The sequence below is a fragment of the Salarias fasciatus genome, chromosome 1, assembly GCF_902148845.1.
Source record: "Salarias fasciatus chromosome 1, fSalaFa1.1, whole genome shotgun sequence".
Taxonomy (NCBI): domain Eukaryota; kingdom Metazoa; phylum Chordata; class Actinopteri; order Blenniiformes; family Blenniidae; genus Salarias; species Salarias fasciatus.
This window is the reverse complement of record NC_043745.1, coordinates 4,418,479-4,444,909: the sequence shown is the minus strand read 5'-3', so window position 1 is coordinate 4,444,909 and position 26,431 is coordinate 4,418,479. Positions and strand designations below refer to the sequence as shown.

At 45.5% G+C, this 26,431-nt stretch overlaps 2 protein-coding genes across 2 annotated transcripts in view; both read right to left on the bottom strand.

The window, feature by feature from the left end:
• Positions 1-3,306, bottom strand: part of dpy19l3 (dpy-19 like C-mannosyltransferase 3) — a 71,461-nt gene extending 68,155 nt beyond the window's left edge. The window contains exons 1-2 of the mRNA XM_030098419.1: positions 3,156-3,306; positions 2,450-2,579 (exon numbers count right to left, since the gene is read on the bottom strand). Coding sequence (XP_029954279.1) covers positions 2,450-2,567 — 118 coding nt within the window. The 5' untranslated portion in view covers positions 2,568-2,579; positions 3,156-3,306. The remainder of the gene's footprint in view (positions 1-2,449; positions 2,580-3,155) is intronic.
• Positions 3,307-11,710: 8,404 nt separating this feature from the next.
• znf507 (zinc finger protein 507) lies at positions 11,711-25,927 on the bottom strand. The gene is made up of 7 exons (XM_030095827.1): positions 25,817-25,927; positions 21,934-24,090; positions 20,920-21,031; positions 20,566-20,674; positions 15,072-15,176; positions 13,511-13,645; positions 11,711-12,659 (listed from the first exon to the last, which is right to left on the bottom strand). The coding sequence occupies exons 2-7, from the start codon at positions 24,085-24,087 to the stop codon at positions 12,248-12,250; spliced, it is 3,027 nt and encodes a 1,008-aa protein (XP_029951687.1). The 5' UTR covers positions 24,088-24,090; positions 25,817-25,927; the 3' UTR covers positions 11,711-12,247.
• Between the last annotated feature and the right edge of the window lie 504 nt (positions 25,928-26,431).

Sequence of the window (26,431 nt, the reverse complement as noted above, 5' to 3'; positions counted from 1 at the left end):
AGTTGTAATTACCTGATTTTAGCCAACAACTAACTTTAAAGTTTAAATTTAAAGGTTATTACGGCATTATTTGACCAGCCCGGCCAGCTCAAGGTGAAACGGAGCTGAACTAAAATGAGTCTGACACCAGCGTTGGAGTCATCAGTAAAAACAGCATCACAGCAAAACTACAGTCATTCTCCTTCTACTTCTTTAATTTTTTTTTTGTTGGAGTTATCCTGCTTTCATCAACAGGTCCAGGACTATCGAGGTCAAAGTGGGGTCAAACCTCTGCGCCCGCTGTAAAACCAAAGACGCTGACAGAGAACTTGGCTAAAGGGCGAGGAGACATTTCATAAGAGATTTCCAACCTGAATTTCCTCAACCTTCTTAGAAATACTCTTCAGATCTGAGATTAAAAACAAAAACAAACAAACAAAAAAAAAAAACAGTGAAACCAGCAGGACGCCCACTCCAACCTCATGAAGTGGTTCAAATAACGAACATACATTTCACACAGTAACAAGACAATAATGCGTCTAGTCCAGGAGTGTCAACCTCATTCTAGTTCAGGGGCCACATACCAGCCCAATTTCATCTCCAGGGGAAAATACTGCTATAATAGCATTTAAACTTAAACTTCAGTTTTTATTTGACATGGTTTAGAGTATCTATGATAGAAATGTCTACATTCTCCCAAATATGAACAATTAGTGCCAAAAATGACTACAATCGCAATATAAAGCCAATTTTACTTAAATGTTCTGGTGCAGACTACAGTGAAACGTTCGGGTCTCAGTGCTGTCTCCGTGTCTGCTACTGTCGAGAAATTTCTTTACAAAATAAAAAAAAACTCCCTGTGACACCTGTGCTCTCATCAAATAGTTTTAGTGCCTAAAAACCAGAAAAATTGAGACCATTTGATAAAAACGTGACCATTTCAAACTGCTCATTGAAATCCCTATTTAACAAACTTTTATAGAGATTAATTCATTCCATTGACTTTTCGAACATGGATTTCAGTTTATTCTGCATGTCTAAAACTAAACTTTCTTAACTGAAAAATGCAAAGAAATTATTTTTATTATGAACATTGTTTTTTTTTTCTTTAACAACTGTTGAAACACAATTAAAGAATTTTTGTCTATCCAAACAAACTTTTGTGTAACCAGTATAGTTTATCTAGTTCTTTGTTATTGTCCTCTGGGCTGCTTTGATTTTAAATAATTTGCATATTTTAATGACTTGCTGAGGTGACGCTGATGAATTTTCTCTCCTGAATAAAAGTTTTTGCAATTTAACTTCACGACTTTGATAATTACTCCACGTGGAGTTCGGCATAAACAAATAAATCTGTACTGTGGAGCAGTTACTCGCCTCGCTTGGCCTCTCTGGAGTTTGCATGTTCTCCCCATGGGTGCATCTGTTTCCTCTCATGCATGTGAGGTTTGCTGGTGAGAGAATGTGTGTGGTTCAGTGGTGGCTGGTGGTGAAATTTGTTGGTGGGGGCTACAAATGCTTGCATAATACCGATTAAATAGTTAACAGAGCTGCAAAAGCAACATCACCTATGATACACATATTTACATCAATTACAGGAACACTATACTTTTTTAGTGCTATACATCAACTCTCTCTCTCTCCCTCTCTCGCTCTCTCGCACACTGCAGACGTGTTCCAACCCAACTTCAACGACTGCCCACAGATAGCCTGCTACAACTGTCTTATTACAGCTGCTTGGTGACATGTAGCCAAACACGCCTTCAGTACAACAGCTGACCTCAGCAAAAACAAGGCGTCACAGTCCTTGAACAGGTCGACACGGGCCTACCTTATTTGAAAAGAAGCTCACATTGATGCCTTTCTGGGATGCAAACTGGTTAACCACCATGTCGTTGAAGTCTGGTAATTTTTGGATGAAGTCCGTCTCAATAGACAGTGTGGCAAGTGGTTGATTGGTGCTGTTGCTACCTTTGGTTTTATCTCAACTTAAAACAATCTGTTGTAAGTTATTTAAAAAATAATTTTCTCAACTTTTTTGTAATAGCTGTCTTTCTGTGCTGGGAGGGCTTAGTCCTGCTAGCCCATTTATACCAGCCGTCCCTGGCGTGGTTGTCTGTTTGTCTTGTGAAGGACTGGACACGTGTTTATTATTCAATATTTTCAATTGAAAACACAATTTTTTTTAGTATTTTGGCTGTCGTTTAGACAACAACGGTGCAAAGAGCCACTGAAAACACAACTTTCTGACATTGGTTTCATAACACTCAGGGAAAGCACGACTGCACACACATCTGAGATAAAGATAAAAGCATCCGAGGCAAAGTGGAGAAAAACACAAGTCCAGAAGTCAACGTGCAGAGGTCAGGTTCTGGAGAAGCAGATCTGGAGGGGGGGTGGGGCGTGGGAGGGGGGGGGGGGGGGGGGGGGGGGGGGGGTGACAGTCATCCAGGGAAAAGCTGCAACTCACCATGCAGGATGTTCTCCGGGTGGTGATCCGAGCAACAGCCGGGCTGCCTGGACGGGAGATCTGCAGCCAGGGGGGGGTCCTTCCCCCTGCTGCCCTTCCTCTGACGAAGGCTGGTCATGATGGAGAGGAACTGGAGGAGGAGGAGGAGGAACAGGTGGATGAGGAGGAGGGAGAAGGAGGCGAAGGGGGAGGAGGAACAGGTGGAGGAGGAAGGAGCAGGAAGAAGAGGGAGGAGGGAGGAAGAGGAGGAGGAAACGAGAGGAAGAGGAGGAAGAGAGGACCATCAATGGGATTTGGGAAACGGCACTGATGCTGCATGCGCCTCATGACACACACACACACACACACACACACACACACACACACACACACACACACACACACACACACTGAAACGTAACACATGAGGTCCTAAAATGACGCTCCAGACCGGTGGACTCTGTCCCGGATTGTCCCGGTCTGTCCCTCCGTCCACCACCACAGACCACCCGAGGGGAGGGACAGAGGTCCGGGGGGGATTAGAGCCATGTGCATCACGGACACACACACGCACGCGCACACACATATACACACAAGCAGACACATCCTGTTTACATGAATGTGCAGGGTTTCTGGTTTGGACGTGAAGCAGGCGAGCTGCCGTGATGGACGCCACACTTTGAGTCAGTCTGACCGACAAAGACGATTGAAAGCTCGGGAAGCTCACCCTCCTCTACAGCAGCGCGGGAAGGACGGTCCGACAGCTCTCCACCTCCTCCCCTCTTTCCCTACGTGTCCCTCACTCCTTCCTTTTTCCTTCTCCTCTCCTCTTCGCTCTCCTCCTCTTCACATCCACACACCGGAACAACACAGCCGCCTCCGTCACAATAAGAGCACCGGCAGACACAGCACCGGAAAAGGACGCGGCTCCTTCACAATAAGAGCACCAGCGGACATCGCACGCCGCCAGGGAGGAAACATGGACATATGATGCGTTGAGATTTAGAGGACATTTTCTTTATAGCAAATGGTATTATAAAGTGTTTGTTCATTTATGTTGACTGTTTACTTCAGCCTCTGTTGTAGAAAATAGGAGCAGTTGGTAAATAGATTTTAAATAATTATAAAATAATGCTGTCTTTTCTTTCACACTCACTTATATTAAGGTTAGAGCTATTCATGTAATGTAATTAAAATTATTATTAATTCGGATTGTCACAAAAGGCAAACATGTACAGAAGTTATGATCCAGGATTATTTTGTTAATGATTAGAATATAAACAAGGCATGCAAGGAATTAATTCAACAGGACTGTAAAAGACGATTTTTAAAGGTCACAGCACAATAAGGAATACAGGCAGATAAATATAGAAGAGACACAAAAGTTAATTGCAGTACATGTTGTAATTATGATCACAGTTTTTAGAAACTTGAGCAGCCTTTTATATTCTAACAATGAAAAAATACATTGAAGCTGTTTATTTATTAGTACAGCTTGCAATTTCAAATCCTCAGATTTAAATCAGAACATTTACATGTCATTTAAATATAAAGCTGAGTAAAATTACACGGTTTCCAGCACACAAATGACATTCATTTTTCCTTGTTTTTATCTCACTGAGGACTAATCAGAGTCACAATGAAAGAATCAATGAGACTTTTGATATTGATCTGATGATTCGCAGAAATATCAATGTATTCTTAAAATTCTTGAATCCATATTATTTCTATTAAAGTCTAACCAGATTGAATTACATTAAAAACATAATTTCATGTTTCCTATATAAATAAATTAAACCCTGCAGGCCTTTATTTTAATTATAGAGACAACGGAACGCAGCACAGGGTATTCTTTCTGGTCTGGTTTTAGTCTTCGGTGCAGTGTGATTCACTGCTGCTCTTTAGTTTATGAGTCACTTCTTGTTAGTGCAGCGACACGAGGACAGCAAATGAAACTGAAATGAAGGAGGAGAGATTGGAAAGCAGCAGCTCCACTGAAGAATACCTCTACCTGGGATGGGAGGAGGCTGAGTCCAGAGCTTAAATGAGCTGCAGAGAGCCTGAGAGAGATTCAAGATTCAAGAAACTTTATTGATCCTCAAGAGGAAATTCAGTTTAGAGGTGTTCTGCCAACACAGCTCCGCGCACCATGAGGGGCGCTGCACTTGAAGGAAGGAAACAACAGCTTGGGGGACAGTGGGGTCTGCAGAGCAGCTGAAGTCTGCAGCTCTGCAGCTTTACAGCCCTGCAGCTTTGCAGCTTTGCAGCTCTGCAGCTCTGTAGCTTTGCAGCTCTACAGCCCTGCAGCTCAGCCGCTCTGCAGCTTTGCAGCTCTGTAGCTTTGCAGCTTTACATCCCTGCAGCTCAGCAGCTCTGCAGCTTTACAGCCCTGCAGCTCCCGCGCTCAGCAGTTCTGCAGCTTTGCAGCTCTGTAGCTTTGCAGCTTTACATCCCTGCAGCTCAGCCGCTCTGCAGCTCTGCAGCTTTGCAGCTTTGCAGCCCTGCAGCTCTGCTCCACAGGGACCGGTGCTAATTTTGAATTCAATGCATGTTGTGAATTTCGGAGACTAAGCAAGAATGGGGAGAGCAGATAAGATGACATTAGGTCAGCACTCTGTGAATCCAACAACTCTCACTACCAAACAAGACTTAATTGCTTGGACTTGCTGTTTTTTTTTCTCCTTTTTTTCTAAATAACTTCATTTGGACTCTGTATGTCCTCTAAATATTCCTGTAAGGTTAAAGACTTTTCACTTATTAGACAACCATCCAGTCGATCTTTATCTATATCATATTTTTACATGAGGAGTGATAGGTCTTTTGCACAGACAAGACCCTGACACTAAAACATATCCAATAAAGTAACAATAAACTAATAAAATATTTGAAATCACGCAGCGACAGCATTTTAATAAGTAACTTAGGTTTTCATATTATGGACAGGCACCGAGAAATGAAATAAACCTGCAGTTACTGTAATAACACGAAGCATAAGTGTAATAAAGTCACAGAGACATCTTCATCCAGTCTTGGGTTTTTATTTTAAGTCTTTTCATCAACTCACAACTGAGTAACTCCAACTCTGCTCCCGCTAACAATTCCTTCTCTTCCAGGCCCCCATCTGCCTCACACGTCCCTCCAGGGGACCCTAAGTGCCTGATTACATATCATGCATATCAACTTAACATATAACTGAACATTATACCATCCTATAGTAACACCACTAAAATGTATATGGTATATTGAATATAATAACATAACATTATACCATGTTATAACAATAAGGCTTGTGCTATTAAGGCACATAAGGCTAAATGTAGCATTTACACAACAACAGAGCCACTGAAAACACAACTTTTTAAAACAACTTCTGACTCTGTGTTCATGGAAACAGAGGAAAACACAGCTTTTGGAAAACACTTCGACTGCATTTGCGCACTACAACCACAGTAAAAGCTTCAGATTAATTAACAACAGTGAATGTGGTGTGTGCTCTCTGCTTTGAAATGAACAGCAAGTGTACGACACCGTCAACGTCACCTGCAGTCACGGAGACACATTTTATTTCATGACACAGATTCTGATTTTGAAAAATATCAACAAAGTCAGTTTAAAAGAGCTTCAAAGTTTACAGCATCTAATTCTCTGCTTGTATGCATAGTTGGGTTTATTACATTAAAACAACACCCACTAGTGGTCCAACGTGAAAACGACACCATCCTCAGCATTTCTGCAGTTTCTATGTAAATGTACAGCATTTTCAAAATGTCGTCATCAAAACATGAAAGTTCTGCAATGAAATGTTGTGGTGTAAATGGGGCCTTAGAGAACCATTTGTCCTGTATTTGGTAATCAAACAGCTCACTTTGGTAAGTGTTACTTTGGTAACACTTTGAGTCACGTGAAGGCTGCTGGTCTACACTTAGCCCAAACATTACTGTCAAAACAAACTGGGATAAAAGCCATCAGCAGTTCATTAGATCTGCTATAAGACTTGAAACAAAAGCTTTATTTAAACACATGGGTCTCTGTCAGTGACAACCAAGCAGAAACATCCTGAGTGGGACTGGATCTGGAAAACCCAGAGGACCGAGTGCAGCTTCTGGTTTTGGGATTTTGGTTCACATGGGTTTATGCTGAACCTCTAATTCAATTCAATTCAATTCAATTTTAATCATATAGCATCAAATACAAAATCTCAAGACACTTTTAAATCAAAATCCAACAATTCCACAGCCATAAGCAGAGGAGGAAAAACTGCTTTTTAACAGGAAACCTGCAGAACCAGACACAGAGGAGACTTTCTGTAGAACCAGACTCAGGATATTGAACAATATCATAAATGCAATGCATGCTGGTCATGAACAAGGAAAGAGGTTCCTTTAAACCGATGTACGTCACTCATTTAAAGAGTTTATACAATGATGTAAATTTTTCTGACAAATGTATTTTCAGTGGTCATGAGTTGAAGGACTAATCTCATTTCAGCTGAAAATGTAGCATTTTTGTTTGAATGTGTCACATTTACACAGCAGAATTTTGAAAACGATGTCCATTTACACAGAAACACAATAAAGCTTTCTGTTTTCACTTGAGAACGTGGTGTAAGCAAGGCTCTGTCAGCCCGATACTATCAATCCTCAAACATTAAACCTCTCCTCCTGTATTTTCTTGCACGTATGTGCCGTGAAACCTCTGCACACGCTCATTATGACGGGCAGATGATTGAGATTTCCTGGCTCGATCCCGGTCTTTGGGGCAGCTTTGATATCGGCGTTGTCTTGTTAAAATGGAAACATGAAGGCGTTCCTGCAGGCGTTCTCGTGACCTTTCTGCGTGTCCACTTTGTCAGAAACCTTTCATCCGCAGTTCTAACAACACAACAATCGTCTGTCTGATCTTTCTGCGGCAGACTTCAATCATGTCTGCAGCTCAAAGATCAGATTTCTGGCACCTTGTCGTTTCACAGATTAGTCGGAGGGCTCGCTCTGTTCTGGCAGCTCTTCACCTTTCCCAGCATCCCGGGAGTCTGAGTCCAGCTTTCTCCACCGCAGCAGGAGAGGGGAACTCAGGTAAAACCACAGCACAATGATCATTCTGGAAATGGTTTACTATAAACTACTTGCTACAAACAAGGATTCAAGCTTTTGTCATGTTTTCGCTCCTGAGCTCTTCTCCACGCTTCTATCCCGAAGTTTATGTTAACTGAAACTTCAAGCGTCTGTTTCACTCTCACATGCAGCAGCTGCTAATGTTCGTCCCACAGTGATGTTGTTGCTGAAGGGAGAAGCAGGACTTGCAGGTGTACTAAGATTGAAATGAACACATTATATTAGTTCACCTTCTACTATTGTAGACATGAGTTCTTCTCGAAGAAAAAAAATTACAACTCGACAGAGCTTATTATCAAAAAATAAATGACTGAATGAATAAATTCTTTGAAGCAGAAGGACACCGCAACACATGAACATGTGTGAACGGGGATTGTGCTCCCAACAGTTTACTGCACCACCTGAGCCACGGCTGCAGAACTGAGTGTGAGCTGTTTGTGCAGTTGGGAGACTGTCTCTCTGAACATCTGGATACTGTGTGTGGCGTCCCTCAGGGTTCAGTGTTGGGACCTAAACTGTTCATACTATACCTCAACGAAATTTGCAAAGTATCTGAAATTGTGAAATTTTGTGTTATTTGCAGATGGCACAAATATTGTTGGAACTGCTGAGAATCTGCAGAAACTTTTGGAGATAATCACTTTAGAGTTGAAAAAAAAAACCTGATGGTTTGAAAAAATAAGTTATATTTAAATCTATGTTAAACAAAATGTATAATTTTTGAAAAATGTAATACAAATAATCATTTAAATGTACAAACAGAGGGGGTAAACACAGAGAAGGTGTTTCAAAACAAATTCCTGGGAGTGACCCGTTTCTCACCGACAATCAACTGAAAATCTTCTTTTTTAAACTCGGTGTAACACAAACGGGTCTCAGGGAGCAGAATTCAAGAACTTAATCCGAAGCAGGCTGAAAAGCAATTGGCAGCAGGAGGGCCTTGAACCGTCTGGAGGGCGGCCCCGGGTCCTCCACTCGTCCTCACCCTCCGCTCCGTCGTCGCCTCTCTTCGTTCAGGATTCTCTCACGTTGATCTCCACTTTCATAGGTGGGCCTTAAATGGTCTAGGTAGAAAAGCTGATGCTGTAAAGACATGTAAAGACCGCCTGCCTGGTCAGAGCTCCATGCTGGAGCAGGAGCAGTCGGAGTGTTTAGCTTCATTACAGCTCAGTGGTTGTTTCACTGTGTGAAATCACACAAACACATATTTGTTCAAGCAAGTTTCCAACAAATCTCCTGAAAGCTCTTCTCCACAACCGCATTTCGATTCTTTGCGTGTCAAGCAGATTTTAATTAAACGCCAACCTTGCGAACAGCCTTGCATAACGGCGTGATGAGGTGTCCGCTTTAAGATAAATGGAAGCAAATCGCGAGGCCTTGTTGAAGCACAAACACGCTCCTCAACCCTGCGCTCGGGTCTCGGAGAAGGAAAAAAGAATGTTTTCAGATGTTTTTTTAACACTTTAACGTTGTGACTCGCGGCCGAGGACAAGGCTCACTTCAATGGTCTGCATGAGAAACCGGTGAGCGACTGATCTCCTGGGACCTTCCAGTGAATTAGCAGCAGTAATTTGGAAAGATCTGCATCAGTTTGGGCGTCTGAAGGTGAGAACAATATTCATGAGAGTCTGATTCATTTGTAAGTAAAAGAAAGAAGACAGTCAAACAATATGTCTTTAGTTAAAAACCAACAGCTGAAGAGGAGACCTGTGAGCGTTTCCTTCTCCTGGAGTGTGGATGTTGAAGCTGAGAGTGCGTCTCAAACTTCCTCCATGGTCAGTTTGCTCTGCAGCTTCAGTCTGAAGCCAACATCCCTACTAATTCTCCAACAGTCAACCAGCAGAGGACACACATCTACAGGCTGATACACTATCTTCTTTTTTAAACATTCTTTTTAAAAGTGCTTTGAAACAACTACAGATATATTTACCATCTGTGACCACTAGATGTCACTGTATGACAAGAGAACGAGGCTACAGCGCCTCACAAAAACCTCCATGACTCCTGTGAACAGAGAGCCACCCACAGAAGAAACCGAGCATCATGTCTCATGTGTTTTATTTCCTCGTCATGAACTGTTCTCCAACAGACGTGATTTACTGTCCTGAAAATAGGTCAAATTCAGAGTTCAGTCGCGGTGTATTGAGCCTACTCGTGTGTATCCTGTAAATCTTCCTGCTCATGGATCGTCAGCGGAGAGAAAACGTTTCCCATCCTGTCTTGTATTTATTTCATTTTCCGAGAAGCTCGTCGGCCTCATCGTCAAACCGTCCACGTCAGACTGTAAATTAAAAACCAGACAATAATTATCGGCTGTGATAATGAGAAATCCAGGCCAGGTACCGGGTCCTGGAGATACAGACTTCATTTGGTTTCACGCACCATGACACACACTCACACACACACACACACACACACACACACACACACACACACACACACACACACACACGCACGTCCTGTCGGGCTGTTATGTCAGGTGCTGGTGACTGGATGAATTATGGATATTCCATTTTATCTTCATTTCCTCAGCCTCTGTCTGAGTGGATGGAAGGAGGAGGGGTGACGGTGGGGTCGCACTGATGAATGAGCGTCACGGTGTCGTGCATGACACGACTGCACGATACAAACAGTCCCGACGCTTGAGGCCCATCATCCTCGTCTTCATCTTCTCTCCCTGCACTGATGACTTTTACTGCTAAGACCCATTTAAAGGCTGGACTTCAAGCTTTTTGTTTTTTTTTTTAATGTTGTGCAACATGGATTCCCTAAACTTTGACTGCGTAACGTTGTTCTTGTCAACGCATAATAATGCCATTTGAGGTTATTTCTGTGACCACTGTGAGTTTTTCTTTTATTAACAGAGACGGACCGACCATTTTGTCTATGTGTGGATAAAGCGGTGTGTCTCCGGCATGACTGACAGCAGATGTTAAATAAAAGAGGCCCAATGATGGAGCCTTGAGGAACCCCACAAGTTCCATTCATTCGCTCAGATTCAGAGTTTTATAATGAGTTAGCATGTTCTCCCTGAGCGTGCATGAGCTTCATTTTATTCCCCTTCTTGGATGATGTGTGTATACAGGTCTTCTGGATGGACAAAAACATTTAGTCTTCTGTGGTTGATGTCTCAATGGACAAATGGTTTATAATGTCTGCCCCATCCTAAGATAATTACCATTCACTCTGACAGTCCCTATAAAGCACATCACTTTCGCAGAATCAGCAGAAAACTCACCAGACCAAACTGCACAGGTAGAACTTTGTCTTAGAAATTAGTCTTTATTTGGGAAAATAAAAACAAAACGTCAAAAACTTCTTACAAAGTTTATTTCCGCCTGCGTCCAGCTGGGTTTCATGTCCGGTGGGAACAGCACTGACTTGGCTTGACACTGAAAAGTGCGACCGTTTAAAAAACACTCATAAAAATAGAACTATGTACAAGATGAAACGGGATGGGTTATATAAATATAAAATACCTTCCAGCACCACCACTGGATTGTGGATCCTGGAGCACTGAGAACATGTTCCTTCCATCGGACACACAGGCACCGTTTAGTGAAAATAAGAGCTTTAGCGACACTAGCTTCCCTTTTAGTTCACATGCTGATCCCTTGCTCACCGCCAGACACAAATCTTCAGTTCCTCTCTCCACCTTCTCTTTTCCCTCTGAAACAAGCTACTTTATGAATGATTCAACTATTAAAATTACAAGTGAAGACACTTATACGAACAAAAAAAACATGATAAAAATAACAAATATTCCTCTTTAACTTGCATAACGGAAGCTAACATGCATAAAGATAAACTGATAAATATTAGATAATGTTCAAGCTGTGATACTTGCCTGGAGGCGTCGGTGAGTTTGTACCTCTACGAGGCGCGAGCCTCAGCCGTGTCGGATTAAATACATTAAATATTACAGTAGCAATAAAAGAGCTGCCTTACAGTCACTATTAAATGAACCAAACTGGAAAAGATTGTGATTTGTCCCGCGGCTCGTCGCGGCTGAGGGATTGTGTTCTCTGTGAGGTATGAACTTCCCGGTGTCGTCCAGGAAACTTGGGTCAGAGCTCAAATCAAACAACGTGAAATTATTTGACACAAATATCTAACGGATTAACGGAGGGGGGCTCAACACGGAGCCTGACGGGGCATGAACGAGTCCCACCAGGGTTGCAAAGGGGAGGAAAGTTTCTGGTGAAATTCCATGGGAACTTTTTTTTTTTTTTGGTAAAATTGTGGAAATATTCATTAAAATTGATCATTTTGAAGCTGCATCAATGCAGAATTTTCCACGTCTGCATGGTGATGCATCACAGAAACGATGAAATTCAACACCCCGAACATGTGTATGTGATATTTTTTAGGTTTAACATTAGTAATACTTCATGTCACTGAAACTGATGTCGCTGTGTAGCTGACAGGATTCAGTCGTCTGCTGCGGTCCAGGACTGCAGAAGCCATCAGTGCATGTGGTGGAGGACTGCACACGTATTCAGCTGTTTTCACATGAAATGTAAAAAAAAGGTTGTTTCAATCAGGAATTATGCTAAAATATATTTCCCAACTATATATTTAAATGTTTTGGTTTGTTCCCATGGAAAGATCCCAACTTTGAAAAATTCTCTGAACTGTGCAACCCGAGTCGCCTTCCCTCGGCGAGCACGACACGGAGGCGTCCCCCGTCAGCCCCCGTCAGCCCCCGTCACTCCGCGGTCTGCGCCTGCTGCTCGCGGCTCAGGATGATGCTGATGATGTCTCCCTCGTGCTCCTTCATGTGCTCCATCAGCCGCTCCTTGCTGGTGAACTCCAGGCCGCAGATGCAGCAGCAGAACAGGAGGACGCAGTACTCCATGCCGGGCCCGGGGGCCGCCAGCGGGGCGCCGTGGGGGTGGCTCTGCGGCGGTGGCGGGGCGCCGTCTTTCTCCTGGGGGGTCGGGGACTCGGCCGACCACTGCGGGGGGTCTGGGGTGACGCCGGAGGAGCCGTCGCCCGGCGGCCCAGGTTTGGTGGGAGAGAGCGGCTCCTCCACCGGATCCCCGGGTCTGTCCTCCGAGCGGGGGGCCGCCGGGCGCTCGGCGGCTGGGTCCAGCACCGCCGGCGGCTTCTGGGAAGCTCTGAGGGAGCAGAGTCACACACAGGGAAAACTTCAGCACAACGAAGCGCACTCTCTTCACATATCAAACCAGTAATAGAAACAACTAATTAGTCTATCTACGATGAATTCAGCTGTTGCCCTGGAGAGCCCTGCTCACTAAATAACACCCAGATTTTTGCTTTCATAAAGCTACAAATTGATGCATGCAACATTAAAATGACCATCGTCGTGATTCTGCTCCATGTTCAGCAGACCACCGTCAGTCCGAGCCTTTGGTCGAGGGCAAATGAATGTTTGGTCTTTTTTTGGGGGAAAACAGTGAAATTGTTCCCGGCGTTTCAGCTCAGTTTTCAGAGCTCGTTAGCGTCAAAGGATCTAAACAATGAGTGATCACTGAAAGCCCACATGAATGAAGTGTCGCAAACAAACATAAAAACACTGGGATTCAAAGACACATTTGGCCACACTGCGCTGGGGACACTAATGGATGGTCCAAAACCGGTTTTTGGGTCTTTTCACTGACAGACATCACAGAGCAAGCGTCTCCTGTGGAGGGTTTGAACTGCCGGAGCACCGTGGAGCGGTCTTTGTATGAGTGGGTGACCAGGTTTTGATCTTGTGGATCAGCATGAGGACGCACACTCAGTGCTGTAATGATAATGTCACCAAACACCCGGACGGAGAGGACAGACTGGTAAACAAAGAAGGAAACAATGCAGAGTTTGACAAACTTCCAAAGTCTGCCCGAGCTTTGTGAAGCAGGGAAGGAAGGCTCGATGGAGATAACGACAGCTGCAGATATTAAAATACTTTTTTAAAAAATGGTCCCAGTGGCTGAAGAAAACTCCCTCCTTGAGGGCAGGAACTCACCGGCTGCTCTGGGAGATGGCCTCGTTGATGGCTCGGTTCACCTGCTCGTAGTTGTAGTTCTGGTCCCCGGCGTGCTTCCACATGTGGGATTTGAGCGAGGGGGGGTGGCTGCACACGTAGCCGCAGAGGGAGCACCTGCAGGAGGAACCAGGCCTGATTAATAAATAAATAAATAAATAAAGCGGGGGAGCAGGAGCAGCCTGAGCGGATCAAGAGGAAGTTGATTTAATATGTGTACCGAGGTTCCACTAATCCTTCCACGACTTTCTATCAAGAGGAATCATCCCACTGCACGCTCCACGGGGGCCGCTGAGCCAGACAGGCAGAGACAAAGAGTCGCAGGGGAGGAAATAGGATTTGCAGCACAGTGCTGAAGTCATTTGTCAAAATTAGAAGTTATTATGGATTAGACATTTAAGAAGCACTCAAACGCTTCGGGCATTCGTGTCATTTAGGCTAAGGAAGTCGAGAACACTTCCTCCCGTGAAGCTTTAGAGCCGACAGTCACCTTAGTAACAATCCGACCGGTCGTCTGTCCGTGTTCTCCCACTGCTAATGTTCACAGCACACGTGTTCAATGAATTCTGGTAGCTATCAACCGGAGACAAAATTAGCAACTCAAACAAACAAGTCAGCACCGTCAGTGGTCAGGTGCAGCAGGGCATGAGGCGACAGGACCACGAACGGCCCTACCTCCAGGAAGCGGCCGTCAGATTCGCCTGTCACACGTTTATCAAGTCAAACACACTCGGCGTTGGACTTCAGTGTGTGTGTGCTTCAGATTGCAGTGACATTAGCGTCCTGCGCTGTTTGCACTATGACTGATCATTTACTCTGAGTTGGACCAGACGACACCACGACTGATGGAATTCAGACTGTACAAACACAGTTTGTGAGCTCAACCGCTCAACAGTGCCCTGGGTTATTTGTTTCAGAAACTTACTGATTATTTTCAGAGGATTTCCTCTCGGTTCAGCTGTTTTTATTTTCTCATTCAGTTGACACACTATGAAATGGAAACTGATATTCCCTTAATGTTCCTCTAAAAGCTTTAGACCTTAAACACAGGAGATGGTTTTTCACTTGTAACGTCGTACCCTAAAATTCACTGCCCTCTACTGGAACTACTGATTAACAAACAGGCCAATGCAAGAGATCCGTGGGAGCAGGAACGACAGGGTTTAAACACACGAGTCAGAAATCAAATCTAAAGTCACGGCGGCTTTAAAGAATATATGTGCTCGTCTAATCTTGAGGCGAGCTGTAACTGGGCTGAAGAGCCGAGCTGAATCTCTTCAGCGCCACTTGAGCAGCCAGGCTGAGACATCCTCGCTGTATGGAAACACCAGGCTCTGCAGGTACTGAGCACGAGTGGCGAGCAAGACGCAAATCAGCAATCAGCGGAGGATGCTTCAGGCAGCCGCTCAGCTTCTCCACCCACCCACCATCCGCTGAAGCAGCAATCAGGAGCTGGTCCCCAAACCCCCCCCCCCCAGTAGCCTGAGCCCGGGCGGAGGCTGCAGGCCGGCGTGGGTCGATGTGGGTCGGGCAGCTGGCTCACCTGTACTGCTCCAGCAGCTGCACGGCCTGGTGCTCCTGCGGGTGCCTCCTCATGTGGCTCTTCAAGCTGTTCATGTTGGTGGTGGCGAAGTCGCAGCTGCAGCACCTGGCGGACGACGACAAAACGAGTGACGGGAGGACTCGGCGTTAGGACTCAGAGTTAGGGGCTGGGCGACTCGGATGGAGAAATGACTGCACTGGGAGTATGCATGAACAGCATGGCTGAGGAAAAACATCGAGATACATATGGAATATCATGTCACGACCTAAAAATATACAGATATAGATTAATTTGTGGCCAAATCGCCCAGCCCAAGTCAAAGTGTTGCTTTCCCTCCACACTCGTAGCCTGAAAACAGGAAAACAGAGTGGAAATGACCACTTTAAGAAAAAGAATAAATCACAATGTTTTCTACTTTGCTGCTCTTGGAAGATGAAACTCACTTTGTAGTAGCTTGGAGGCAAAAAAAAAAAAAAAAAAAGAGGAACTGTACAAGGTCTGCACACAGAAGCAACGCTCAACTCATTCCCATTCGCACAGAATTAAAACAAATTAAGAGGGAAAGATAAAACCGTGTTGTCTCCTCACACTCTGCTTCAACTCAACGCAATACTTGGGGTTATTTTGTTTCAGATGAAATTCGATACCCTAAACACATGAAGCCATCATGAAGTATCTCACATTTTCCCTCATGTGAAGACAGACCTTCCAACAACGAGCTGGAAAACCTCTGAATCTGGACTGTTTGTGACTCAAAGAGCACGAGGATCATAACAAATACATTGATTAGCCTGGGGCCTGTTGTGGTAACGTGGTAAATACCAGGGCCTTGCTGCAGGGAGATTCAAATCCATTTAAAGACACTTCCAGCTTTGAAGATCCTCACAGGACAACATCATGACGTCCGGCTTCACAATGACCGATTCTGCTGCCGCTGGATTCTGTGTCTCTCTCGGTATAAAGCTGGAGGTTACCGCTTCCTGCCGACGGGTTTATCCACGAAGACAGAAAACTTCCAATTCCCGACATTGTTGATCTATAATTTTATCAGTTTGTTCGTTTCCAGCTTTTAGATGACTAGTTACGCCACTTCCTGGCAAAAAGACTTCTCCAGCTGGGTCTTAAAGAGGTCTCTCACTTACAACACGATGCAGTAATGCAACGTATCTCACTGACAGCGGACATTTCAGCTCTCTGCCAGTCGCAATCCAGCACGTGCTTTACTTTCATGTTGTGTTGCTACAGTACAAACAGATTTAAGGTTTCACACACGGCGGCAGTACTTCACTGAGCAGCTTGTGGTAATGACACGATCAAACATGAAGAAAAAGCATCGCGAGTCTGAAGTTTTTCAGTGAAACACTCCGGTTCAAAGCGACGTAAGGCGGCTCCACAGCGTCGTGAACGCGGCCGTCTGTACTTGGACGCATTTCTGTGTGCGTGAATGACAGAGCGGGGCAGAGCTGCGCCAGGCCGGCGGTGGAGCGCTGCAGAACCGAAGCCCCGTCATCATCCTCCTGCACTGCAGTGGAAGCTGAAAGTCAGCACTTTAACCCGAAACTCTTTCATTTCAGGTCCAGAGTGCCGGAGCGAGGCGGCGCTGGTGGGAACACCTGCAGCCCACGCTCCGGTCCTCATTGATCCGTCCAGATGGAAATCTTTCTGTTAACCACATCAGATTGCAAACGTGCGCGGTGCCAAATCGATAGCGGGTTTTAGAAAATCAGCCTGCGGAGGCTGAAAGTCGACCTTTTACAGGGTGGCATTCAGTTTGGTCCTGCGATTAATGATCATTCTAATAATTAATCTCCTGATTACTTTCTGGTTTCATCGAGTGCTCACTTTGTCCAGGAAATGTCAGCAAAGCAGGAAAACTTTTTGAAGAGTTTTTTACGAGAACCACCGCGCCTGAATCGAAGCGTCTATTTGAACTGCAGCGTTTGTGGAGCGTTTCTGGTCTGCATTCGTCAGGATCTTTCAAAAGCGGTTCAGAGAGCGAGACGAGGTGAACGGGATCATGGGAGGTCATGGTCCCTGATGCAGGTCAGGAGTGATTGCACACATCAACTCACACTGCTGCAGAAGGTAAGTCTGAGTTTTTATAAGAGATGCACACATGATGCATGAATGTCTCCACTTTAATTCATGAACAACATGCAGCACAACTGTCATATGTGAACCGACCACTAGTGGGCACTACAGAGCCCTGCTCCACCCACATGAAGCAACACATTGGATATTATTCTGCACCAAATTCTGACTGAGAGTAGACTACGGTTACAATCATGGCGCTGAAAATAAGGACTGGAGCGTTTTCTTCTGCATCATCAGTTAACAAGTTTCTAAAAACTCTGAAGGAGGTGATCAGAGCTGCAGGAATTTAATAAAGGCCACCACTAATATATGAATGAAAATGTCTGCCAATTGTTGTTAAAACTAAGTAATACTCTGCTTAAAACACACACACACCACATGATTTAGAGCATCAATCCAGTAGAAAAGCAGTGAACTGACAGTTTGAACGATCTCCTGTGTTCACACGGCGGCTGATCGCTCCGTCTGGAAGCTGCAATTACAAGAGACCCGACCTTTTCCACAGCGAGGACACACACACACACACACACACACACACACACACACACACACACACACACACACACACACACACACACACACACACACACACACACACACACACACACACACACACACACACACACACACACACACACACACACACACACACAGAGTGTGGCTATGGTCTCTGGTCACACCATCAGAAGGCTGGCAGTGCCATCTAGTGGAGAAAGTGACGAGCTCGTCTGACTCAGCCTCACTGAAGACGGAACACGAGAAACATCCGACTGATTCCAGGGAACTCTTCAGGATAAAAGCAGAAAAATGGTTTGATTTAGCTTGAAGGTGTGAATCATTTATTCTGTCTAACATGTCTCTTTCTATGTAAAGTAACTAAAACCTAAAAGGCGTTGCATCCAGACCCAGATAGGAGGTGAGCAGGTAATGCGACGTTTGGAGTCAAAACTTTGATAAACAAATCAGTCCCAACCTCCAGATCATCTGGATGAAATCACCAAACCAGTGCAAGTCACGAACAAGAGGCTTGGCTGATAATAAAGAAGACTGGTGGGAAGGTGAGGCAGTGTGATGTGTTATTAGCCAACTTCCTTCCCTTCGTGTTTCTCTACAGCCCCAGCTTCTCTCCGATTCTCAGAATCATCCGTCTCAATGAGAGGCAGAGTGTCGGCGCTCATGTTTCTCTAATCGGTCACCGAGGGCCGTCGAACCAAACCGTTACTCAAGACTCATGAGGCTTGAGCCCACCATGAATTAATAACCATTTTCTTCTGGTTTATCAAATCCTGATTTCATTTTTGACTGACTGGAAGTCTGTTACTGATCAGCCTGCAGCCTCGCCACTGTTCAATAAAGTTATCGGGATGCTACCTGCTGGCCTCAGTGAATAAAGGCTTTGATTGGCTCAATGTTTGAAATACTGGACAAAGTTCTGACATACAGCTGATGAAATGTGTGAGGAAAGTTTCCAGTCCTGGAATTTATTGAACAAATCACCTTTATGAAAACTGCTGAGGTGATGATTAAACTCAGCAACAGCAGCTGTTTGCAAGACTGAACTGTGGGTCGGATGTTACCAGGCAACAAAGAGACAACAGCTTTATTCTGAAAATGCACTTTTACATTGTGGATGCTTGACATTTATCAACAGCTTCTTTCGCCAAAACCTCTTTCTTAACTGTTTTCTATGTTTTCAGACGGGAAATGCTGCGTTTTTCATCGCGTCGAGCCCAGGTTTGGTTGGGTTGCTCCTCTGGGACGAGCAGAAAGGCTGCTGTGATATGTGACTGACAGTCCTCAGCGCCGGCACCAGGTCCGCATTATTACCGGAGGAGCGGAGCGTCCTCTTCTCTCCACAGAGCTTAGAGTGACAAATAAAAAAAGGCCCGTTTGTTTTGCAGCGCCACTTTCCAGCTGAATGAAAATGAGGGAACCCGGCAGCCGGCCGCTCCTCTGGAGGGAATACTGTGAAGCCCAAGAGTGAGTGTGGATTTTTTTAGCTTCAAACTTCCTAATGATTGCAGAATCTTGTTCTCATTCAGCTGGCGGCTCCAGGACGCACCTGTGAACTCCGTAATGAGCGACGTACGACTCCGGGCTTTGCTGCTGGACTTGATTTGCATGCGGTTATAAAGCTGGTGAGAGTAAAAGAGTTCTTAATGAAGCCCAGTCCACTGCCAGCAGACTGCCGAGGATCCGAGGACCCTTTACGAGTGCGTTTTGGGAGTCCGTTTACTCGACAACAGCGCTTGGAGAAACTGGAAATACAGCGTTTTGCAAAACGTTGAACCGAGGGCACGGGTCTGAAACTTTATGACCTAAAGAGCCGTTTTCCACCAAGTCAAGTTGGTCTGGAGTCACAAAACACATTTAACCTTTAAAATGAGGCGACTGCAGCTCATGAGGCTTCAGGTAATAGTTTTGATGGAAACATAAAAAACTATGATTATGAAGATTTAACTACCGTTTAGAATACTGAACATTTCATTACATCTAACCTATTTTGTACCTGATTTCAACAGTTTCATTCCATTTGTTGTCGACAATTTTAAAATTATATCTGTTTTAAAAATGTTACCTCTTCTTAGGCAGTTTTGTTCGTTTTGTCCATAGCATATTTAATTCTCTTTTTTAAGAAATCTTTTACATTTCAGGTTTCTCAAGCTGTTCTATCATTTTCTTCCCACATTTTTTGTGTTTTTTTCCCCCAATTTTACTTGTACCTTTTTTTGAATCCATTCTGAACTAAGAACTATAATAACTATTACGTAACTACAATAAAATTAGTTAATTGTTTTTTCACGTTTCATGCTGAAAAGCTTCATGGAGCCGCTACAGAGGGACTAAAGAGCCATATGTGGCTCCGGAGCCGGAGGCTGCAGACCCCTGACCCCTGAGATAGGCTAACTAAAACTGCTAGACAGCTTTGCTTTCTTTAGAGGAAAAGAAGAAAGAGGAAAACTAAAAGAGCCGGTACCAGCTATAATAGTTAAAGAGGCTAAAATAGGCAAGATGTGTGAAACGAACAAATTAGGAAAATCCATGAAAAAAAAAAACAATCTTTAAAAATCACTACAACAGCTAAAATAAATCTAAATTTCATTTGTGACACCTCAAGAACACGAACTCTGTTTTTGTATTCACAGCAATGATTTTTGCAAATGTTTTAGTTTATTTCTTTAATCCAGATTAAAAAAAAAATATCCAGGTTTTGTGGCTCCAGAGAATTTTTTGTGGCGGAAATAACAGCAGCCACTAGTGGCTGGACATGAAAACTACATCATCTTCAGCGTTTTTGCTGCTTCCATGGAAACAGACACCGTGTAAACCAAATCGTGTAGACGTGAACCTTTTCGTTGGCCCTGGTCTGGATGAGGCTGAGCCGCGGTCGGGGACTCACCGGTAAGGCTTGTCCGAGTTGTGGATCCTGCGGTGGTTCCTCACGCCGACGTAGGTGGAGCTGGTGTAGCTGCACACGTCGCACTTGTAGACTTTTTGTGTGCTGCATTCTGCAAAGGAGACAAATCAGATTCAACAACTCGCTCGGAAGAACAGGTTGATACGTGGTCCATCAGACGTGGAGCTTTTAAAGCAGGTGATCCAACAGGAGGCTGCAGGAGCGACGGCGAGCTGACAGTTATGAATTCGATGCTAACTTTGTGGGAGACAACAGTGTCTGTCCTCTTGTCGCTGTGCAGCCTTCACTGTTCTCTCCTCTCTGGAATGTTCTGCAGCAGAGGCTGAAGATGCTCACCTGTGATCTGCTCGCTGTCCTCCACAATGGTCACGGTTTCAGTGACGGCTGGGAGCGCCGTCGAGTCGCTGACGCCGCTGTGCTGCTCTCTTTCGTGGCTCCTTAACTGACTCTGGAGCAAATGAAACACACACACGCACACACACACACACACACACACACAGATGCAGGTTTAATACACCCTCTGTTCCGCTAATGCCACCTCTGGCTCCGACCCGTGCCCTTCACAATTAGCTCGCTCTCGGCCCAAATCCCAAATCTGCAGGATATTATGATGAACTCCATCATCTCGGCTGCAGATGGGCCCCGGACTCCCCCGATAGACCAGGAATCAATAGTTTCATCCGCTGCCAGCACCATCAAACCGCCTCTGCAGTGCTGATCTGATACTTTCACATTCTCCGAGAAACAAACTAATCAGTCGAACTCTGACACGTTGAAGTCCTCACTATTTACAGTTTATGATTTGTCAAGAAAGTATCAATGAAATTAATGTCGCTTTATTCATGAAAGAAAACCTGGAAATGATTCCTTGACAGTAAAACTGATCATTAACATAAAGAAAGCCAGTTTGAATTCCAGTGTTCAGTAATTCAGTGCAGTCACTCAGGACATTTGATCAACTTGCTTGAATGACTGAATCTATGAGACTAGTTTGTTTTTTAAAGGTACAGACTGAGGTGAAAGTGTCTGTTTCCTTCAGTTCCACATGACATGAACCGATGAACAAAATATGTTTTGGGTCTTCTCAGCTTTGGGAACATTGATCAGATTTCACCAAATTTATTGGTCTAACACAGCTCTGTATAAAGCTTGTGGGGAACACCGGCCCATCATACCGCCTATTAAATTTCAAAGAAAACTACTTTTTTTTTTTTTTTTTTAAACTAACTTCCTCAGAGTAATGAACCCAACAGAACACCGAGAGCCGAGCTGAGATATCAGTGATGCTGCCATGAAAGATCGTTAGCAGGAGTCTATAAAAACACGCATTATTCAACAGTCATAGTTCACCTTGTAGTGGAAGGCGAGCGGACACTGCTTGCACTGGTACATGCGGCTCTTGCAGTGGTGGATCATGTGGTTCTCCAGGTCCTTGCTGTCGGCGGCGATGTGCTCGCAGATGGGACACTGGTACGGCTCCCGCTGCTTGTGCACCCGGAGGTGCTGCTTGATGTAGCCCTTGTTGCCGCTGCTGTAGCGACAGAGCCGGCAGCGGTACGGCCTCTCGCTGCCGGGGATGTAATCCACCAGCCCGCTCTCCGCCGGGCCCACCAGCCCCTCCACGTAGGCCCCGCCCCCGGCCCCCGCCACCACTCCGGCCACGGCGCCGTTGTGGAACTGGGCGTTGTCCTGGAGCTCCTTCAGGATGTCTTCGTCCGAGGCGTTCTGGTCCGAGCGCTCTCGGAGCCGTTCGATGACGGTGAGCAGAGACAGGCTGATGCCCGCCTTGACGGCGGGGCTTTCCTCGTCGCCCTCCACGTATCCTAGGGGTCCCAGATCCTCCTCCCTGTCGTCGGCGGGCAGCTCCAGGTCCAGGAAGGCAGCCGGTGCCCCCGCCTCGGACATCTTCTGGCTCTGCGCCTGCGCGGTGATGCTCTTCACGCTGGCCTTGGAGCTGGTGGTGGGCAGCTCTGTCGTCCTCATCGGCATGGCGACCAGGGCCTCGGCGGCCAGCGAGTGAAGCCGGAGAGACTCGGAGTGCGTCCTCTTCCGACCGGCCGGGGGAACGTTCTCATCGCTTGACGAATCGCTGGTCTTTGATGACTTCACGTCGGCTCCTGACATCTGGCTCTCGGCAGAAGCGCGCTCCTCTTTGGCGTCGTCCTTCTTCACGCCCATCAAGCCCTCCTCCCGGTCCTCCTCCTGCGTGAGCAGAAGAGGGTTGGTGGTCATGACTGAATCCTCGGCTGACGGAAGGCGCTCCACGATGACGTTGATGTGTCCGGCGCTGTTGGGGCTGCTGTTGATGATCTTCTGAGCCGACGACAGTAAGCTGTCGTCCCCCTCCGCCTCCACCTCGGCCTCGGCCTCTGTCTTCACCTGCACCTCCACCACGGGCTCCTCGGAGGCCAGGTCTTTGATGGGGTAGGCGTGCTCCTCCTCTTCTTCGGCTGCTGCTTTTGGACTTTGGCTCAGGTCGGAAACGTGAAGATTCAAGGCATCCGGTTTGTCGTCGACGGTCACAGGCACACAGAGCTGCAGCTTGAAGGCGGCGGGGAGCTTTTGCAGGTTCTTCTCTTGAAGAACCGGGGAGAGAACAACTATCTCCTCTCTGCCGGCGGAGCTGTTGACAGCTGCTCCTGCGTCCTTCTTCGGGAAACCCTCGTCTTCGTCCTCGAAGATGGGGTAGGAGCAGTCGACGAGGCCGGCGTGCTTCCAGGCGTGGGTCTTGAGCATCCTCTGCTGGCTGCACACGTAGCTGCAGATCAGGCAGCGGTACAGACCGTACTCCTCGTAGCTGTACCACTTCTTCTTCTGCGGCAGCTCCTTCAGGGAGTCCGCGGAGGTTTTGATCTCCTCGGCCCCTAAAGCGCAGTGGTAGCCCGTCCATTCCCCGTCCCGCTTCTTTAAAGAGTCCGGGCCGCCGTTGTCGAAGTGCAGGCGGACGTGAGCCTCCAGCTGCCGGTGGTCCCTGGAGGTGAAGTGGCACTCGGAGCACATGAGGATCAGGTCGCTGTGCTGCTCGTTGTGCTGCTTCAGGTGCTCCCGCAGCAGCGGCAGCGTCTGGGACAGGTACGGGCAGAGGCTGCACTGGTAGCACGTCACCGTGCGCCGGGGGTCGGGGCTGCCCGCCACCTCCGTCACCGAGGGCGGGATGCTGTTGTTGTTACTGTCACCCGATACCGGCGGGGACAGAGCGCCGTCGGCGTCCCTACAGCTCCTCTTGACCCTCTTACTGGGAGATGCTTGGCCGCCGCTCCGGGACTCCTCCTCGCCGCCTCTCTTCTGGCCCAGGAAGGCGCAGCGGCGCTGAGGCCGCTTCTCCACGATCTTGCTGAGCTTCTCGATGACCTGGACCAGAGAGTCGCTGGCCTGCCGCTGCTGGGAGCTGTGCGAGGGCTCGTCTCCTGCGGACGGGGGGCTGAGGCTCTGAGGTCGCAGCGCTGACGGCGTCGGCGAGGACGACTGCGAGATGAGGACAGCAACACTGCTGACCTCCTCCATGGCCTGGCGGACGAGAGGGGACAAGGCGGGAAATCTGAGATGCAAGTTCCACAAAGGTTTTACAGTTTTTAATAGAAAGTAAGTAAGTAAGTAAGTAAGCTTTATTTGTATAGCACTTTTCCCAGACCAGGGTCACAAAGTGCTTCACATAAAAATAATCTGTACAAAATACAAAATACAATCACTAAAATAACAAATATGCAAGATGCAAGAAAAATCTGCTGTTTAAAGAATATTGATTGAAACTCAGATCTTCATGAACCTCGGTGTCGAAATGTCGATTCAACAATCGGAGCAGGTCCACATCAGCATTTCCTTTTATTTAGTATTTCAAGAAAATGACAAATTACTTCATATAGTTCACATTCAACTTCCCTAAAACTGCAACATGCGTTCTTCTTTTTGTGCTATGCATTTTTTTTGTGATATGGTTTTCTAAGTTTCTTTTTTAAATCATTATACTATCACAATTTAGAAATATTACACATGAAATCCATAAATCAATTACACCGTTATGTCAAATGTCATCGGTCTGAAAATGTGTTAAATTGTTTAAATTGTCTTGCTCAAGGACCCAAGAACAGATGACGGATCCAACCAACAACAATGTGATGAATTTCATAGCAACAGCAGAGGCCAGAGAGTTGATGAATTGAGCTAAATTATTTTACATTTTCAGCTTCAAATATGAAGCTATAACTCAAATGTCCTTTGAAGAATCAAGTAATCAAGTAATTTTTTAATCCTACTGCTTTTCAAAATAATAATAATCATTATAATTATATATAATGGTTATTTTTTCCAAGTGACACTGAATATGAATGTGGAACCATTACTCAAAAATATGTACATTACATGGTACACACCTTACATACATATTAGACATTTTACTCCACTTTTAGACCTTGATTTCATAAGTAATTTAAGCTCTATTAATTTAATCATTATGAGTATTGCTTTACACCGTTTTTGTGTCTCTTAATTTAAGTTGTTTTCTTTTTAAGTAATATGTGTTGATTCTCATAAACTCTCAGAAGTGTGGAGTTTTTAAAGTCTATTTAACTTCTGCAGATCCTTTCGATGCGCAAACCCCCATCTAGTTCAAATATATACGTCAATACGTGGTTTTCAAGGCTCCCAGTTATCAGCAGTGTATTGACCCTGGCTGTAATCAGCTGTTCACCATGAAAGGAAAGCAGTCAGAGACCCTGATGAGTGTGACCGGGGTGATGATAAGCTTTCTCTGTTCTCCTGGAAACACGTGTGAGTGTTTACAACCATGACCGTGGAGGAGATGAGTACATGTTCCCATCGCTTCCCTCTTTCTAACCACAGATCACCTTCCCCTTTCCTCCTGCTTCTGCTTTTCCTCGCGGTCTGAAAGTGAGATCCTGCAGGAGCAGTGCACGGAGTCTGGATTGGGCTGACACCATCATGTGTCTCAGATGAGCACCTGTTATGTCAGGATCTAAAAATATGTCCCTCCACGGGGGAATTAACTTCCACACTGGCGCCCCTTCCCTTCCGACACCCGCGCACACTTTCTGCTATAGAACTTTCCTCCCAATATTCGCCCTTTCCACACTCTTCTGCCTAAAATAAAACCACCTCTGTTAGCTTCTCTGTTAGCATGTCGGTGCTAACAGCTCCACGCGAGTGCAACAAGGACGTCATTGTTGTGACGTAAGCACGCAGGCGCGTTCCAGCAAGGTTTTATTTTCATACTCACTGGCAGTAAAAAGCTCGGCTGCTCTTTGTGTCCTCGGCGTATATAAAAAGTGTAGTTTTATTCCTCAGCCATAAAAAGTGGCCTCTCTCACTCTCCCACATTGCAAAATGGCGAGGATGGAATATCAGTCACGTGACCGAGAGTTTGCGGTCAGGTGACCACTGACTGACAGCCGGTGTGGTGCTGCTGCGTTCAATGCGGCTGCGTAAATCTCAACTCTCCCAGTAAATTTGACAGATAGGACACCCTAAAAGGCTACGCGTTCATTTCTAATCTTGCGACTTTAATTTCTAAAATTCAACAAAAACAACTTCGTGTTTGAGTGCATAAAATCTCACGTCATTGTAAGAAAGGCAACTGTAATGTTCTTAAGCATTCTTGCTTCTTGATTCCCCATTATCTGATATATTTCTGAAATTATGTGACATTCAACGTCACAATTTGAAAAATAAAATTAAGTATTCATATTCATATTCATTCACATATTCTGGAAAATAAGTAACTTTTTCATAGATTTTAAATACACTGATGTACTGCTGTTAGGTGGTGTTTAGTTTGATCAGTGTTTCTGCTTGAGGTTTCTCAGAAAGTGTCTAAGTGAAAATGCATTGTTTA

Bases quoted from the DNA above. Each gene is read 5' to 3' on its own strand.
- znf507 (XM_030095827.1), bottom strand. From the start codon at position 24,087: ATGGAGGAGGTCAGCAGTGTTGCTGTCCTCATCTCGCAGTCGTCCTCG. The intron at 15,177-20,565 runs GTGAGTCCCCGA...GTCGTCCGCCAG, and splicing joins AACTCGGACAAGCCTTACCG to GTGCTGCAGCTGCGACTTCG. The intron at 13,646-15,071 runs GTGAGCCAGCTG...TTCCTCCTGCAG, and splicing joins CAGCTGCTGGAGCAGTACAG to GTGCTCCCTCTGCGGCTACG.